Source organism: Drosophila serrata, unplaced genomic scaffold (genome assembly GCF_035046125.1).
Source record: "Drosophila serrata isolate PLE 108 unplaced genomic scaffold, ASM3504612v1 contig_360, whole genome shotgun sequence".
Taxonomy (NCBI): Eukaryota; Metazoa; Arthropoda; class Insecta; order Diptera; family Drosophilidae; genus Drosophila; species Drosophila serrata.
In genome coordinates this window covers 1379958-1395905 of record NW_028257258.1, presented here as the reverse complement: position 1 = coordinate 1395905, position 15948 = coordinate 1379958, and the positions used below count along the sequence as shown (strand labels likewise).

At 34.4% G+C, this 15948-nt stretch overlaps 1 protein-coding gene across 10 annotated transcripts in view; it reads left to right on the top strand.

Moving 5' to 3' along the window:
• msi (RNA-binding protein musashi) overlaps positions 1–15948 on the top strand; it is a 138272-nt gene that overhangs the window by 35714 nt on the left and 86610 nt on the right. For 9 of the 10 annotated variants that reach the window (XM_086838918.1, XM_086838912.1, XM_086838913.1 and 6 more), the window contains exon 2: positions 505–1016. The exons of the other annotated variant lie outside the window; for it this stretch is intronic. In XM_086838918.1, the coding sequence (XP_086695044.1) occupies positions 910–1016 (107 nt within the window). In that variant the 5' untranslated portion in view covers positions 505–909. The remainder of the gene's footprint in view (positions 1–504; positions 1017–15948) is intronic. 10 annotated transcript variants of the gene reach the window in all.

Here is a 15948-nt window from a genome sequence, read left to right as displayed (position 1 = left end):
GGCAAAAACCAGAAGCAACGCCAAAGAACGAAAGTAAAAGCGTAAAGACAAAAACAAAGGAAGGGGAAAAGAAATCAAGAAGAGCTACAAAAATAACATAATACTGCCAATAATAATAAAAGAAAAGTAAAGGAAAGCGAGGGGAAAAAATTGAGAAAATTGAGAGAATAAAATGTAAACGAATGTATAAACAAAGAAAATAAAGTATTATAATAATTGTTTTATATGTTTGAGTCTGTTAAAAAATAAACAATGGCCTTAACAAAGAATAAGCCATAGATTAATATTTTTCAAAAAGTATAAATTATAATGCATAACTTAAAATATCTAAAAAACTAATATAAATATTTCTGCTTAAAATCCTTTCATTTCTTTGAAAATTTATAAAATAATAAGTTTTTTCCTTGCCCTAATTGTACTTAAATTTTAATGTAACTAAGTTATATTTTTTTAAATGTTCCCAAAAAATGTTTTCTAATAATAACAATCATATTTCTCTTTTAGAATATCTAAAACCTTGCCAACAACTCGTCGTGCTATAAAAATGAGTATTACTTAAAACGCAAGAGTAACATAAAAAATAAAAACAAAATAAGTGCGGTTGATAAATAAAAAAAAATTGTTGAAACATAATAATACAAAAAGTCTTTGGAAAAGTGAAACAAAAGTTGAAAGAAACCCCAAGATTACTTTTGTGCCAGCGCATTAAAGTGATTTTCTCAGCGTGTGCGCTTTTCGAATAAGGAGCGAAAAAAGCCAGCAAAATTTACGGCAACTCCGACTTCAACATAAATACAAACACCCGCACAATCTTCGGCGGCAGCATCAACCCCCTCTAGATTCTGCAGCCACCACCACCACCAACACCACCCACAGCAGCAGCTCCACCACCCCCAAAACAGTGCGAGAATGCTGTTCGAAAATCCAGCAGTTGCGGCCAAGTTGCCCTTTCCATACAACGTGCCACCGCCTCTCCAGGCAGCAGCAGCAGCAGCAGCGGCTGTTCCAAATCTAAGGTGAGTTTTCCCATTTCCACCAGCACTCCAAAGAAAAATCTTGAGAAAAAAGTCAGTAATATATTTCTAAAAATAAATTTTTTACCAAGAAATTTCCACACCAAAAGAAAGAAAATAGGTTTTATTTAATCGGGCTTTATTACATGTTATAAAAATATTGTTGAAACAATTTATAATTATTTGGGTATATATAATATTGATGATTAAAAATTAAATAACTTTGAACCTGACCTTTTATTAAAAAACTATCATAAAAACCTGTCCCTAATATTTAAGATTTTCTTTTAAATACGATTGAACATATAAAGTTCCTGTAAAAGAAGTAAAAGCTTTAGCCATTTGCCTATTTATTTTATAAATCTGTTTAAAAAAAATAATGAAAATGTAGTGATATTATTATCACGTCTCTAAAATTATCATCCACATTATAGCTTATTTTTCTCTGTGTAAACCACCCTATGAGAATGAAAACTCTCAACGTCTCAAGGCCATTAAAGGCGTTAATGCGCTTTGAGGTTTTACTCTCATTTTTTTTTTTCTGGCAGCTTTCGCCCAACTTTTGCCTCAGTGGCATATTTATGAAAATTGTTTTGCTCTTTGCTTGTTTTTAAATTTTTCATCAGGCACTCAGCTTTAGTCCGAGTCTCGGGGAAATTTGCCAACCTATAATTTTTATAAGTTGCTGTACGTAAATTGCATTCATTTATTAGATGAAATTGAGGGCGAGGTTTATGCTGTGAGATGTCATATTAATATTCATTTTGGGACCTGGCACTGGACAAAAGTATCTTTGGGGAATAAGTTGAGGTATTTTTTTTAATGTTCAAAGAGAATTTTTGATTTAAAGAAAAAATAAAATACTTAAGCATATTAGTTATGATAACAAGGTAATAAGATATAAAGGAAATCTACCATCACGAAATAAAGTGGGCAACGTTTTAATGAGTTCTTAAATTTACTATAAATATGCAGTTCTTATATTAATATGTGTTGCCTTTTAATTACACCCTTATCGAAACAAACTTAAATGGAATTAATGACTCTCTCTCTGCAAAATGTCCACAATATTTTTCCATTATGAGTCAAGTGTTGTAAATTTGCAATTTTTGTACGTAATTTCCCTGAGCCCGGTAATAAATGATTGTAGGCTTCATTTGGATTATTAATGCCCTGCTTTTGCCAACTCGAGTGACGTACGTAATGAACCATTTCGTGTCCCAAGCCTGAAGGTAAACAATATTTTCGAGGGGAAACACAGCGTGCCAGAAGCTACATTTTTGAGGCTATCAAAAAAATAACAGACTTTCGAGTTCATCAGCGTCATTGGGAGTTGCTTTAATTTTAATATTAAATAACGATCGTCTGGCGCCTGGCAATTAAGAGTTTAAAGTTTTTGTCATTAGCATTTTTCAATGTTTGCATTGTCAATTAGCATTTTATTTATTATTTCATAATTTTTTGTATCTTTTGGCATGTGCCGAACCATTTTGTTTTTTCTGGCTTGTGGGAAACCAAAGAAACTGTGGATTTCATCAACAGTTTATCAAGAGATAAATTAAAAATGTATAAAATCATTTTAAAATCGTGCCATACTTGGAATTTGTCATGAATTAATTATAAATGTTACAAGTATTATTTATTAGTAATTGCATGCAATCACAATCACAAAAAACTGCGGAAACGGCTTATATAAAAATGTGACAGGAATGCATGAAAATATTAAAAGTGCTGTATATATTTCTATATATATGTATTTATATATATATTCAAGTAATTTATTATTGTGTATTAATATTGAATATATTCATAACAAACAAATTATGCAATATTTTTCAATATCGTATTACTTCCGAAACAACAAGTTATTTTTATGCCAGCAAAACGGAAAATTTAAAATTATCTCCTCTTGACACTTGACGAAGAACACAAAACTAAAGCCAAAAAAACGAGGAAAATTATATCAACAAATGTAGGAAAAACCCAAAAGAAACGCCAAGGAAAATCGCTCATCGACGGAGCATAGACAAAGCGTTGATTGGATTTAAAGTGACAGTAATAAATGACAACAAAGGCAAGTTTCGTTTATAAATACTTGTAAAAAAATACATGCTGCCAGTAAAATGTAGGAAAAAAACAGAAGAAAAAAGACTTGGCTGCTGACTGAACTTGCACTATATGGGATGGGAAGGAAAATTTGAGGGAAACGAGGGAGAGAAGCCACAGAACGTGCTAAATAAACATACATCGTCGCCACATTTTCGGTTTGACACACTGACAGGCCAAACAAATAGGAGAAGACCCAAGAAAACCAAAACCAGGGATATCCTCCGCTTATTTAAGTTCCATTTCCCTGAGATATTACATAGTTTCCCTCGTGTCTCCGAGACAGTGCCCACTGTAGGATGAGGGCATTGAAAAAGTATTCAAATTGTTGTCTCTCGTATTCGGGATTTAATTGTGCGTTAGCTAAAATGCATTTAATGCAAGCATAATTAGCCAAATTGTTAACTTAATTATTTTTGGGATTCTTACGCACAGTTGGGTGCTTAAATGACTGTGAGGTAAATATAAGTGAAGGTATTACAGTGGGGTGAATAAATTTAACAATATTTATAATATTATTTGTAAACAGTAAAGAAAATTATCAGATAAAATAAGTTAATGTATTGGTAGTTAAAATAACAATTGCACAACTCGTTTTAAAACTGCAAAATTGAATATAAATTCAATTTATAATTACATTAAACGTAGTTGAGTTATATTAATTAAACTTATTAATAATTCCTTACTCCTCTTTGCTCTTCTTACCAACTGACATTGGAAATGACAAGTTAATACTTTTATGACGCACTGTCGTTGACATTGAAGTTAAGCCACGCTCAAGTTCCGCCTTAATTAGCCCCAGACCCGTGTCGATCATTTTATTTGCTTTATATGCAACAGACAGTCGGGTAAATAAGAATCAGACAGAAATTATATATATTTTATTTGCTGCACTGCTTGCATATTAATCGAGGCAAAGTCGTTCCCCTCTACCTTTTGCCATGTAATTTGTATCTTTATCTCGAAATAAGCTGACATACGTGGTCGATGGCGGCGACCTTCCTTCCTACCTGTGTAGAACCGAGCTAAGGAGTTAAGTGCCCAGGTTGTGTCTGTCTGAAATGTAAAAAGTATCGGAGTATCTGACAAATGCCACATGAATTTGAAATTAAAAATCCCAATCTTTCGGGGGCAGACAAGTGAGCATTTGTTGTGCGCTCGTTTGCCCCCGCCCCCCAACCCTTTTCACGCTTTCTTCCCTCCATTTCTCTTTGCATTATTAAGATGTTACCTAAAAGACACTTTTCCTCACTTTTCCTCACTTATATATATATATATATTTATTTTTTCTTTTTTGGTTTTGCGCATTTGAAATACATTTTTCTTTTCGGGTTTCGTTTCATTCTGTGCTCTCGCACTTTTGCCAAGTTTTTACACTGCCGTCGAGTGATTATTCATAAGACTTCGCCCAGAGATTTGTGCCGGGGCGTTTGAGTGACAGCTACAACGGCTGTTCTTATTAAGGTAGCACCGCACAACCACCAATGGGGCACCACCAATAGTGGCACACCACCCACATGAGAGATTTATTTAACTGCGTATCTCTGGGCGCCCCTCTTTGACTACTTACTTAAGCTGATTAAATCTGGCAGGGTTTCTTTTTTTTTTTGGGCCATTTTCCAATTTGGCTGCTATTGTATTGTATTTTCTGGCCAACATTTGTCTTTTCAATTGCCTGACGGATTTCGCTTTAATTTTATTTGTTAGCAAAATTAAATTGATTAAAGTTCTTAAATTTTCCTAAGGAATAAATTAATATACGAAATTCCTAAATAGAAAACTAAGAAACTTTTTAATTGAAACTTTTTTTTTCAACCAAAATATCTATAGAAGCTAGCTTTGGGCTTAATTCTCTTGTACATGTTTCTATTTCAAAATCAACATAGTCGCATATAGTTTTCCTTGGCTTAAAATAAAGTTTTATATTCAAACATTTCTATGAATTACTCTGCAGACTGTTTGAGAAGTTTGATTGCAATGCCAAAACCAAAGTGCGAACAAAGTTTGTGCTAATTTTAACCCGGGTTTCTACGAATGTGTGTGTATTCCAACAAACTCATTATCCGAACCATCGTAATTTATCTACCCACACGCAATGCGTTGGCAGTTTATATATCATTATCTATAACTGTTGTAGGTCTCTTCCATTCAATTGTTCTCACATGTTTGCCTTTTTGAAAGGCCGCAACAAATTGACCAAAGACCGACGACCGGACAAAATGGACAAATGGACAACTCATCTCTCATTTAGATTGAGCATGACAAGTCGAAATGAAAATAAGAAAAAAATAGAGACAGTACACACACACGTACACACTACAAAACGTGCTGGTAAAAGTTGTCTGGTCAAAAAAAGCAGCTTAAAGTTCCTTGACTTTAAACTCCATATACATATATCCGAATAGAGTATACATAGATACACAGGAAAAATATCAGAAATATATTGAAACTATAACCATACAATAAGCCTGATATATAACTTTGGAAAATGGTATTTTTAAATGTCATGTATAAGTTTTTAATTGGACAATTGTACAAGCATTTCGTGGAAATTTATATAATCAATCTTATCTAAGCTTATAATTAAAATCCCTTTCTTTTTTAAGGTGTGTTTACATGATTCCTGGTTGATTTTAAATCTAAAAAACTCTGAAGTTAACTCATTATTTGATAAAGTCGGAATGCTAAAATTTCTAGTTAAAGTCGAGTTTAAATTGAGTTTCCACACAAAATGTGTTGGAGCATATGTTTTCAACTTGGATTCCGCATAAAATTGAGAATGAATACTTTTCTCCAAATGCTGATGCTGCCGAGTTGAGTGAATGAATGAATGAATGCACATATGTTCATATGTATGATTTTTCTAGATTTTTTTTTTATGCATCAGGAGATAAAATTGTAAAAGTTGCCAAGTCTGCTTTTACTGTCAAGCAGCCACCATGGAATTTTCCTGATATATATATACACACACACATGAGGTCGGTTTTGAAGATTTTTTTTTCTCTCCTCAGTTTTCCAGGCATGATGTGGGCGTATTTCAATTATTTGCACGAATTGCAATGCCAAAGGATGGGAATTCTGCGTGTGTTTTTGCACTTTAATTGAAATGCCAGCCCGAGTTGAAAGCTCTCATCGAACTGAATGACGAACGGAGATTAGAGATTCAGATATATTTCATAGAGAAAGAGCTGAAGGGGGTAGAAGCTTTTTCCATACGCATAACGATAAATTGTTTGTTTTCGCTATCAACATTTTAATGTCTAATGAGTTGTGCATGTGATTTAATTGCTGAATTTCCATTGCGGTAAAAAATAAAAGTGAACTTGGGCTTTTATGGCTCAATCTTGTATTCCTCACATAAATCATGTGAACTGCAAAATCAACAAAATTCGAAGACTTTATTTTTTTTCTTTATTTACAAACAATTTGATTTGATTCTTGCTTCAACCCTTATATCGAGTGATATCATTAGATGGCTGGCAAAAAATTATTTATTTGTTTTTGTTTACTCCTTCTGTAATGCACACACTTGCTTGGATCTCAACTATATATATTCCTCGATTTATGCATCCCAAGTCCGCACTCAATTTCTTTTATACAAATGATGTTTCAAGGGGGTTTATATATGTATATGTAAATTCCGTTTTATGTGCCAGCTTATGTACAAATTTCTACAAATGTGTGCTGGTATTATGGGTGAAACTGTATGTAAATAAAGCACATACTTATATGGCATATATGTACATTATGGGAAGAAAAACTCTTTCGTTTGTTATTCACCAGGCGAAATGGGGAAAAATTGCATTTTCTCAAGTGCAGGGCCGCATTAAATTATGCACATATGAGAGAAGGGCTCATTTCTCTTTGAAATGAAACATTTTCAAGAAAATTCCGAGCATGACATTCTCAAGATTTTTAGCGCCAAGTGAAGAAAGGCGAAAAAGCAAGTGAAAACGAAATGAGTTCAAGGATGACATTAATGGCAAAGCACTTTAGAACCATACAAAAGAAAAGTATTTTAAAGCAAAACTGATTAATAAAAAATTATATTTCTTATTCTAATTTTAAGGATATTTCGTCTTGAAGATTTATTGATCAAGATAATCATTTATTATCCACAAAGATCAATGGGCATGACTCACATAATTTCATCTTAAATTTAAATTTTGAAACCCATAAAGACTCTGCAATTATATTCAAATAATCGTCCCACATTTTCTTAATCAATTACAATCAATAATTCTTTTCCAATCGCCCTCTCAAAGATTTAATTTTATTTCCAACTGGGTCAATCTCACGACATTTTATTTCTTTGGCCCGCATGTCGCCGTCAATTTTATTAAATGTTTTTGAGGAATTTGTAAAACCGAATTTAGCGACAAGATATTTTCCAATATTTTTTTGTACTTGTTTTGCTTAGTGGATGTTGCCAAAGCAAATTGAACAAGAATTTCAATGTATGAAATATTTTTATTTATGTTGTAAATTCCGGTGGAGGAGCATGTGTGAATTAATAATATTGGTTTTGGCAAAATGTGAGTGAAATTTCGTTACCAAACAGTGTCAATTAGAAGTGGAACAGTATGAAGAAATAAAGTAAATGGTGGCCAAATCGAATTGTTGGCCATAAAAAAAAGTAGGGCCCACGCCAAACTAAATAAAGCCATCGTACCTCCCACCTCATAGCTACCTTTTCTATCAATCTTCTGGAAATCTTCCCCCCGCATATAACTCTTCAAGAAACGAGTAATGAGCGTCTCATTAAGCGTATATTTTTTTTTTTTTTCGTTGTTAGCCTTTTGTGTTGGACACACCGCCAGACCCGAGCGGCTTGTAAATAAGTTTGGCCCATTGCGCATTTAGTTCATTAACCTCTCCAACTACAATTGTTGTAAATTTTTGCGCTCTGGGAGTTCATTGTTGGGGCACAAGAAAGCTGGCTAGCTGGCTAGCTGGCCGCAACTTGGCCTAACAAAATGGTTATAAAAAATACAAAATTGTTTGCTACCATGGGCCTGATATGCCAATTAAAGTGCGACCAGCAGCAGCTCCAACCTCAAGTCTCTTGTGGGGGCGTGTGCTTTCCCTCGATGGGGCTTGGCCTGAGTTGGCTTTTTGTTGTTAGCCTGGTTAGAGGTTATAGCGAACAATTACTTAAAATTAGCTGCCAGCAGTGGCTGCTGGGCAGTGGCCGTAACAAAAAATCTTTCTTATAAAACTCAAGTTTTGTTTCGCGTTCAAGTTTTCTTCGTTGGCTAAAAGTTTATCGAGCTGAATGGTACGTTTTTTTTTCATTATTTACGCCATGAACAGGCGTGGCTGTGAGCGAAATTGATGAAGACATTTATATTATAATTAAGTACTCACTTTTTTTGTGCAGAATAAAGTTAGTAAAATACTTAATTAGGGTAGTTTTCAAAATCAAAACTGTTTTACTGATGAAACAAAAGCTTTAAAGCGTGTGAATCACTATGTTTCTTGTGTTAAAAGAAATACGAAATATATTTTAAAGACTCTCCCACAATCTTTTCTCTCTCAAAAAAAGTAAATTTTCAATATGATATCTGTATCTTATTATCTGAAGCTTATTTATTTGACCCTCGCCACCAATTTACGGATACAGATACATCTTACACAACTGGCACCCCATGGAATGATTGTTTTTGTATTTCCTGCTACTCTTTCGAATGGTAACTGTGACAAAACAATTTCAAATAATTAATGTCAAGAGCAAGCACACACACACACGTACACACATCCCACAAACCATTCAGATATGCACAAGTATATCTGAGTTTGATGTATGTGCTTTGACAGTATCTGATTATTGGCATGCGTATCTATCAGTTACATTAGTGCGCACAAATATATATTTCAAGTTTGTGTATATACAATTCAGTTATATATATATATCCATACATCCATATATTTATATATATATATATTCTCGTATTTATCATAAGTCGCAGCGGGTTCGACTGACTGCAGGAATTTATATTATCGATAGGTTATAAATTGAAGACAATGAAATCAATTGATTGGCATTTCTGAGACGTCTGGGGAGGTGATTGGATGTGGGCATTATTATGGCATCTGGGTGTGCTTCGTTAGGCATTTGCTGCAACACTTTGACCCCGTTTGTGTGCGGATTCGAATGCAGTAGTGGAATTCGATTCTATATACCCTTGGATATAAGAAGAAAACTTATAATTACATACGTTTTGAAAATATCTCAATTTTCAAGACCGGTTTGTGAGGTTTTTTATAGATACACTTGAGAAAATAATATTGATACCTTAAAATAGCACATTCTTAAAGGGGTTTCTTTAAATAATATCATATCTAGTTGGGGTGACATGTTCAAATTGATAATTGATTCAATAAATTAATATTGCTTATCAAAAAAAAAGAAGAGATAGAAGTGTAAAGCTGGTATTAATTCTCCATTCAAAAATTTCTCTCTGTATAATATAAAGAGCTTCAACTCTGCGGTTGTCATGGAGAATCGATACAATATATGCACATGAGTAGAAATTTATTCTATTAACTTTTTTTCTCCGCCTTGATTGCCCCTTATTGATCGCTGAACCATATATTTATGATATATATATTTAAATTTAAAATTTTTGCCAACATAGTTTTCCATTTCTTGTTCAGATATTTTGTTTTTTGTTTTATTTGTGCCAATGCTATTTGTCACCTACACTTTCTGTTATATATTTTTGGTTGGATTTCGTTTTGTTTCGATTTTGTTGCCTGGGTTTTTTTTTTTTGGCTGTCGTGTTGATCGTACTAAAGGCAGTGCGAAATGTTTTTGCAATGGCTACAAATTTTATGGCAATTTATTTTGTCATAAATGTACATATAGTTTTTGTAAATAACCTTTTTCTGAAGGCTGCTGCTGCGCCCTCAAATATATCTTGATATCTGCTCTTTGATGCCAGCCGCCTGTGTGCAATTATTTTGATGATGATAAATTTCATTTCGGTTCGTTCGCTTTCGATTTGGGTAGAAAAATGTATGTTTGAAATGGATCAAGATGGAAAGGGTTTTTGATTTGTTCATGGGACTTTAAAGGAATGCCTTTTAAGTGGGTGCACATTTATTAAATAACGTTTTAAGCTTATTGGAAGTGACTTTAGTGCATAATAAATGAGCAAAATGTATCTGTCAATAATAATAACTTGTCTCTAGTCCTGACAGAAAATCATTCAAATAAAAAAAAGGAGACTAAAACATCCCAATAGAAACATTTAAATAGAATTTAGCGAACCGCAAAAAGTTGACTCTTCTTGTTATTTTTTGCTATCGCTTGACATGTCAAATGCAATGAATTCGAGGCAACCACCAAGCCAATTGGCTTGGCTGCCTTTCTATAGATAATTTGTAATCAAATATCACGAACTGAGAGGACTTTTGCCCCATTCTCATGCCATCGAAACAAACTATCAAAAACCCCAGTCAGACGAAGTCGCTTGGGCAAACAAATATGCAGACCAGACCAGAACCAGACAATGCAGCCACTTCCCCATTTGTGCAGTATTTGTGCACAATTTAAGTATCTAAACAGCCGTAAAATTGTGAAACATGCAATGCCAATAGCCACATCTTCTAAGGGATCGAGCATAGCTCTGTTATTGGGAAATGTATCTGTAGGATATATCAACTTTTGCCAGCATTTCGTGTCGATTTGCATGACAGTTGAAAACTGTTCCGTTCGTTTTCCACCTTTTTGCGGTCGATGTCTGTCTGTCTATCTTTATCTCTAGGGGGGGCCTTTGTGGGAGAATTCCCACATAATTATGGCCGGAAAATTCCAAGAAAAGTACCAAGAAAACGGTTTAATCATAGAGTTGTTGAAATAACATCAAGATGATTTGCTTTTCCAGCTTACTTTGAAAAAGTTTTCACTCAAAGTTAAACCTTTCATGTGTGTGTGAGTTCACTTCCTTACTAACTTTTCACGGATATAACATGATAATGTGCAAATATTCATCATTCACAATTCAAATAAAATTTTATGAAAACTTTTTTCGTTCACGCAGAATTGTAAGTAAATATTATTGCAATATTCACTTTGACTTTGGCATTCTCGGTAAAACTTTCCTGCATCTCATGCTGGGAAAATCGCAGCTCAGCTCATAGTATCTTGTCATAGCCGGTATACATCATATGTTTATCTTCATTTCGAATTTCTTGTATTTCTCGTATATATATATATGTGCATATATATATGTATTTCTGGCGACCGGATGCATAAATAAGTGACAAAGCCAGGGCTTTTGCTAGTGGCGTATTCGCGCTTTGTTTTTTCACAGTTTCCGGCAGCAGTTTAAGAAAAAGAAATACGAGAAGAGATGTTTACGTATCTCTATATATTTAGGTGACATGTTTTCATGGAAATGGCTTTAACTTTTCACCAAGGTTCATGTGTAAATTCTATTTATTTGAAATTTACTATAGAATATGATAACTTTAAAAGAAATTTCATTGAACGCAAGTTGAATATTATAAAATGTAGTAAAGTTATTCTTCAAAAATATTGGCTCAAAGCTTTGACAGATCTTTAATAAAGCTGCTTTAATAATTAATAATCAATAATTAGATGTCAAAAGTTTACTTATTGTCTCCACAAATTAATCTTACCATACTTAACTTTAATTATAAAATTCTTAGCCAAGTTAGTAAGCCATTAAGAAGACGGTGACAAATGATAGTAAGCCAATCGAAAGGCACTTTAAAACATCCATCAAATCCAAATAATATTCAACAAATAGCCATCAAAATCGAATCTTCTTTGGCGGCTCCGTGGGAAATCAGTCACTTAACCATGGTCTAATCATAATTGAAATCTTCTTTTTGGTGGAGCATTATGCAATCGCCGCCACTCAACTGTGTCAGATTCAGATACAGAAGACTTGAAAAAATAAAAAACCAATCTCCGTCCTCCCCTGATCTATTAAACCAAGAAATAAATGCAGAAAAAACAAAGAGTAGAGCTGAGTAGAGCAGAGGAAACCAGTTTGCAGAGCCGAGTTTCCCTTCGAAACAAAGAACTTGGGCCATAAGCCATGGCAAATTTCAGACCCAGACCCCGAGAGGCTTTACTCTTTTCTAGCTTCATTGGAATTGTTTCTCTCTGAATCCGTTTCTGTGGATTTTGTCTTATTTGTTTCGCCCGAATGGAATTGGATTTATGAGTGCCTGCACGCCTCTCATCCAACGAGTGCGAAATAAATTTTTATTGAGTGCTTGCCCCATTGGCAAGGCGGAATGAATGAATATATTGCCCGAAAATATCGAAACTTGTAAAGCGGCGCAAAGAAATATCTTTGGCCAACTGACAACTGGCCGAAAAGATGTCAATAGGCAAGTGGCAAGTGGCAAGTGGCAAATGGCAAATGCTAAATGCAATTAGTTCGGGTCCAATTCAAAAATTGGCAAGTCGTTGACAATTTTGCAGCAGGTGCTGGACATTTATTTCTAATGTAAATGTATCTCCCAATTCGATGATTGGAGTCTGTGTACAATTGAACCTTAAATTCCACATCAGATCGGTTGCAACATCCTCGATAGTGAGTTTCACTTTCACATAATTGCCACATAATTTAAGCCTCAAAGTGGAAATAGCTGGCAAATAACTTGTTTTTTTATACAGGATGGTTGATTGTTCGCTTTTGTTGTTTGCAATTTTCATGTGAAAGTAAAATGTTTGCTACTTATAATAGGCTTAGGAGCTTAACTCTATCATTTTAGGTTTTTGTGGGTTTTTAATTAGTAACTTGCTATATAATTTTAAGAGAAAAGGATATGCCATATTGTTATTTATTTGTTGTGAGTATGCTCTTTGTCTTGAGTGATATGAGTATGAGTTTCTCTAGATTTTTACATCAAGCGGACTATATCCCCTTTCATTGTGTATTGTTTTTAATTGCGGGAACCAAAAACCTCTTCACTTTACTCAGCTTTTATTTATTTGTTTAATTTCCTAGCGAGTAACTTCTTTCTACGAAAGAGATTAAAGCTGCCCAGTGGTAATCAAAATTTGATGCCTCGTTGGCGATAGGCATTTGGTGGAGAGACGAGAGACCTGAGACCTGGAAGTGAGACCCCCCATCATCTGCATCTGTAAACAATTCTTGGCTTGGGACAGTCAATGACCTTCGGGGTTGGTCAGTTGGAGGAGCGAGCAATGACAGTGGGACCCCAAGAGCTGCGACTTTAATTATCTGGAGCTTGGGAGGGTAGACTGTGGGAGTTGCCTTCCGTTTGGCAAAAAGTCCATTACCATTTCATTAACATAGACATAAAATTTCCTCCCTGTTTTCCTGTGTGTGTGTGCGTGAGTGTGTATTGAAATGAAAACACGTGTTGCGGCCATAAACAAAGAAATTGGTAAATGGCAAACGAACAGAAAAAAGCGAAACAAAACAAAGCAGCAGCTACAAAAAATACAAAAGAATTGCCAAAAAACTCGGCCTAGCGTGAAAAGCAGCCAACACTCGAAATGCACACGTACACAAAAGGGGGCTTCCCCAAAGTGGGCAATGCGTATGTGTGTTTGCTTTTGTATTTTTGCGGAACGCTTCCTTTCACCAAGTCAAATCCCCAAAATTTTTTTTCGTTTGTGTTTTTTAATACATTTTCCGAGGGTGTTTCCAATAGCAAGCAAAAAATAGCTTTATTTGGCTTTTGAAGTCGGTTTTTTCACAGGCTCAGGCGATGATCTTGATATTGATTTCAGAAAGTTGGGCAATTCTGGAATTTTGGGAGCAAGCTATTATTAGCAAGTAACACTTTAAGAAATTTAGTATAATAATTTCTAAAGAATAGTTAAAAATGTATCATATAACAATAGGGATAATCCTTAAAAGATTGTTTTAACTCATCCCCAGAGAAGCTTTATGAAAAGTGCTTTTGGGGATACATATCTAGTTAATTCTTTTAATTTCTTGATTCTTGATATATTTCTCTATCTGTACAAGTTGACCGCATAAAAAAATGGTTTCAAGCCATATTACGAGTTGCAATTGTCGCTTTTCGAGCTTTGACAGTTTCCGACATATCGACAGTTGCATCCCCTCCTTAATGCACAACCCCTTCCTTAGTGGTCGCACTCCTTGGCTTTTTAGACCCCTCTCGTTTTTTTTTTCAATGGAGTGTGAATAAAATGTAATCCGCCGCCTGCGTGTGGTAATCTAACAAAAAAAAAAAACGCCACGGAAAATGTATAAAATAAGAAAAAGGAAAATCCGTTTGCAACTGCTGCTGGCCCCAAACTGACCCCTACCTCTACCCCTTTGAAAAACCCCTTTTTGATCAAAGTTACTGCACAGCAAAAATGTAATGTATACATTATGATTTATAAACATTTTTATTATAATTTTTAATTAAAGAAATATAATTTTTGAGTATTTATTATTATTTTAAAATTTAGTTAATTTTGTTTAATAAACTTTAACTTATTAACTCATATTATTGACCCCTTAAAGCTGGTAAACTTTATTTTCCTCTGTGTGAAAATGCAAGCGGCCAGCTGTGTTGATTTTCATTTTCAGCACGACTCTGGCTATAGGGGGCGTGGCGCCGCCCTCTTTTCGCATTGATTGCGTTACAATTTCAGGTTTCTGGTTTCAACTTTTGCTGCCAGTCTACTTCTACTTTTTTATTTATTTTATTTTAGTTGTAGTGGAACCGCTACTGAGACTTTAGCTTTTGAATTTTATTTTTGTTTTACCGGCTGTGCCACAAAACGTGTCCGTTGCTATTGTTGTTGTTGTTAGTGTTGTTTTTGCTGTCTGCCACAGCGTTGGAGTTGATCTTTATCTATATCTCCGGTCGCTGGTTCAGGCTTTATAGATTTATTTACAGTAGAGTTTGTTAGAACTGGAAAAAGGGTTTATTTCTTTTGGTATTTAAATACATCAAATTAATAAGGATTTTGTGTTGAAATAGAGCTATTTATTTACAAAATTTATATATAATAACGGAATTTTGTAAGGTTTTAATATTGTTAAATAAATCTTTAAAAATTGACTACTTAACCTTAATCTACAACTATATTATTTAATCATTTAAAGTCCTCTTGAATGACTCAAATCAGCATCAAACATATTTCTGAAATTTTTATAGCTATATGATTTTTAGACTAATTTTCTTTAATTACAAATTGTCTGAAATTTACAAGAAATTCCTCTTAGGGAAGCCTGACTGTATGTTGCTGCCTGGCTTTGATTGTTGGCTTGGCTTTTGGGTCTCTGTTGGCCACGAACGACGACTCTCAACCGGTTTGAGTCTCTCTCTCTCTATCTACGGTCTCAGCTCTCCATTTCGTTTCGTTTTCATTTCGATTTACGAGCGCAAAATTAAAACCAAATGAGTGGAGCACCGAACTGCCCTGGTTGTTATTGTTTCTTGGCCTGGCTTACAAAATAAGATAAAAAAAGCACACAGGAGAGAAAAACAGTCCCAGTCCAAGATCTTGAAATTGTGGTCGAAAGTCTTCCTGCGTTTGCAGATCGTGAAAAAATATGTTGGATTTAAATCGGATCTAGGCATTACCACTTTTCGAGGCAGTCGCAATCGCATTCAATGCAGAGGGTTATATAAACGGTGGATGCTGACCGTAAATGGTTCGGGTTTATTATTATTATTGTTATGGCTGCCGTTTGCGTTGTCTTTATTTGGTGGCAAAAATAATGTCGCATTAAATAAATTATTTCACATCGTTGGTTTTTTTGTTTTTTGGGCATAAACTGACTTTCATTTCCTGCAAAAATACAGAGAAAAACGACAGAGACTGCATTTGTGTGGGAGTTGCAAGAGAATA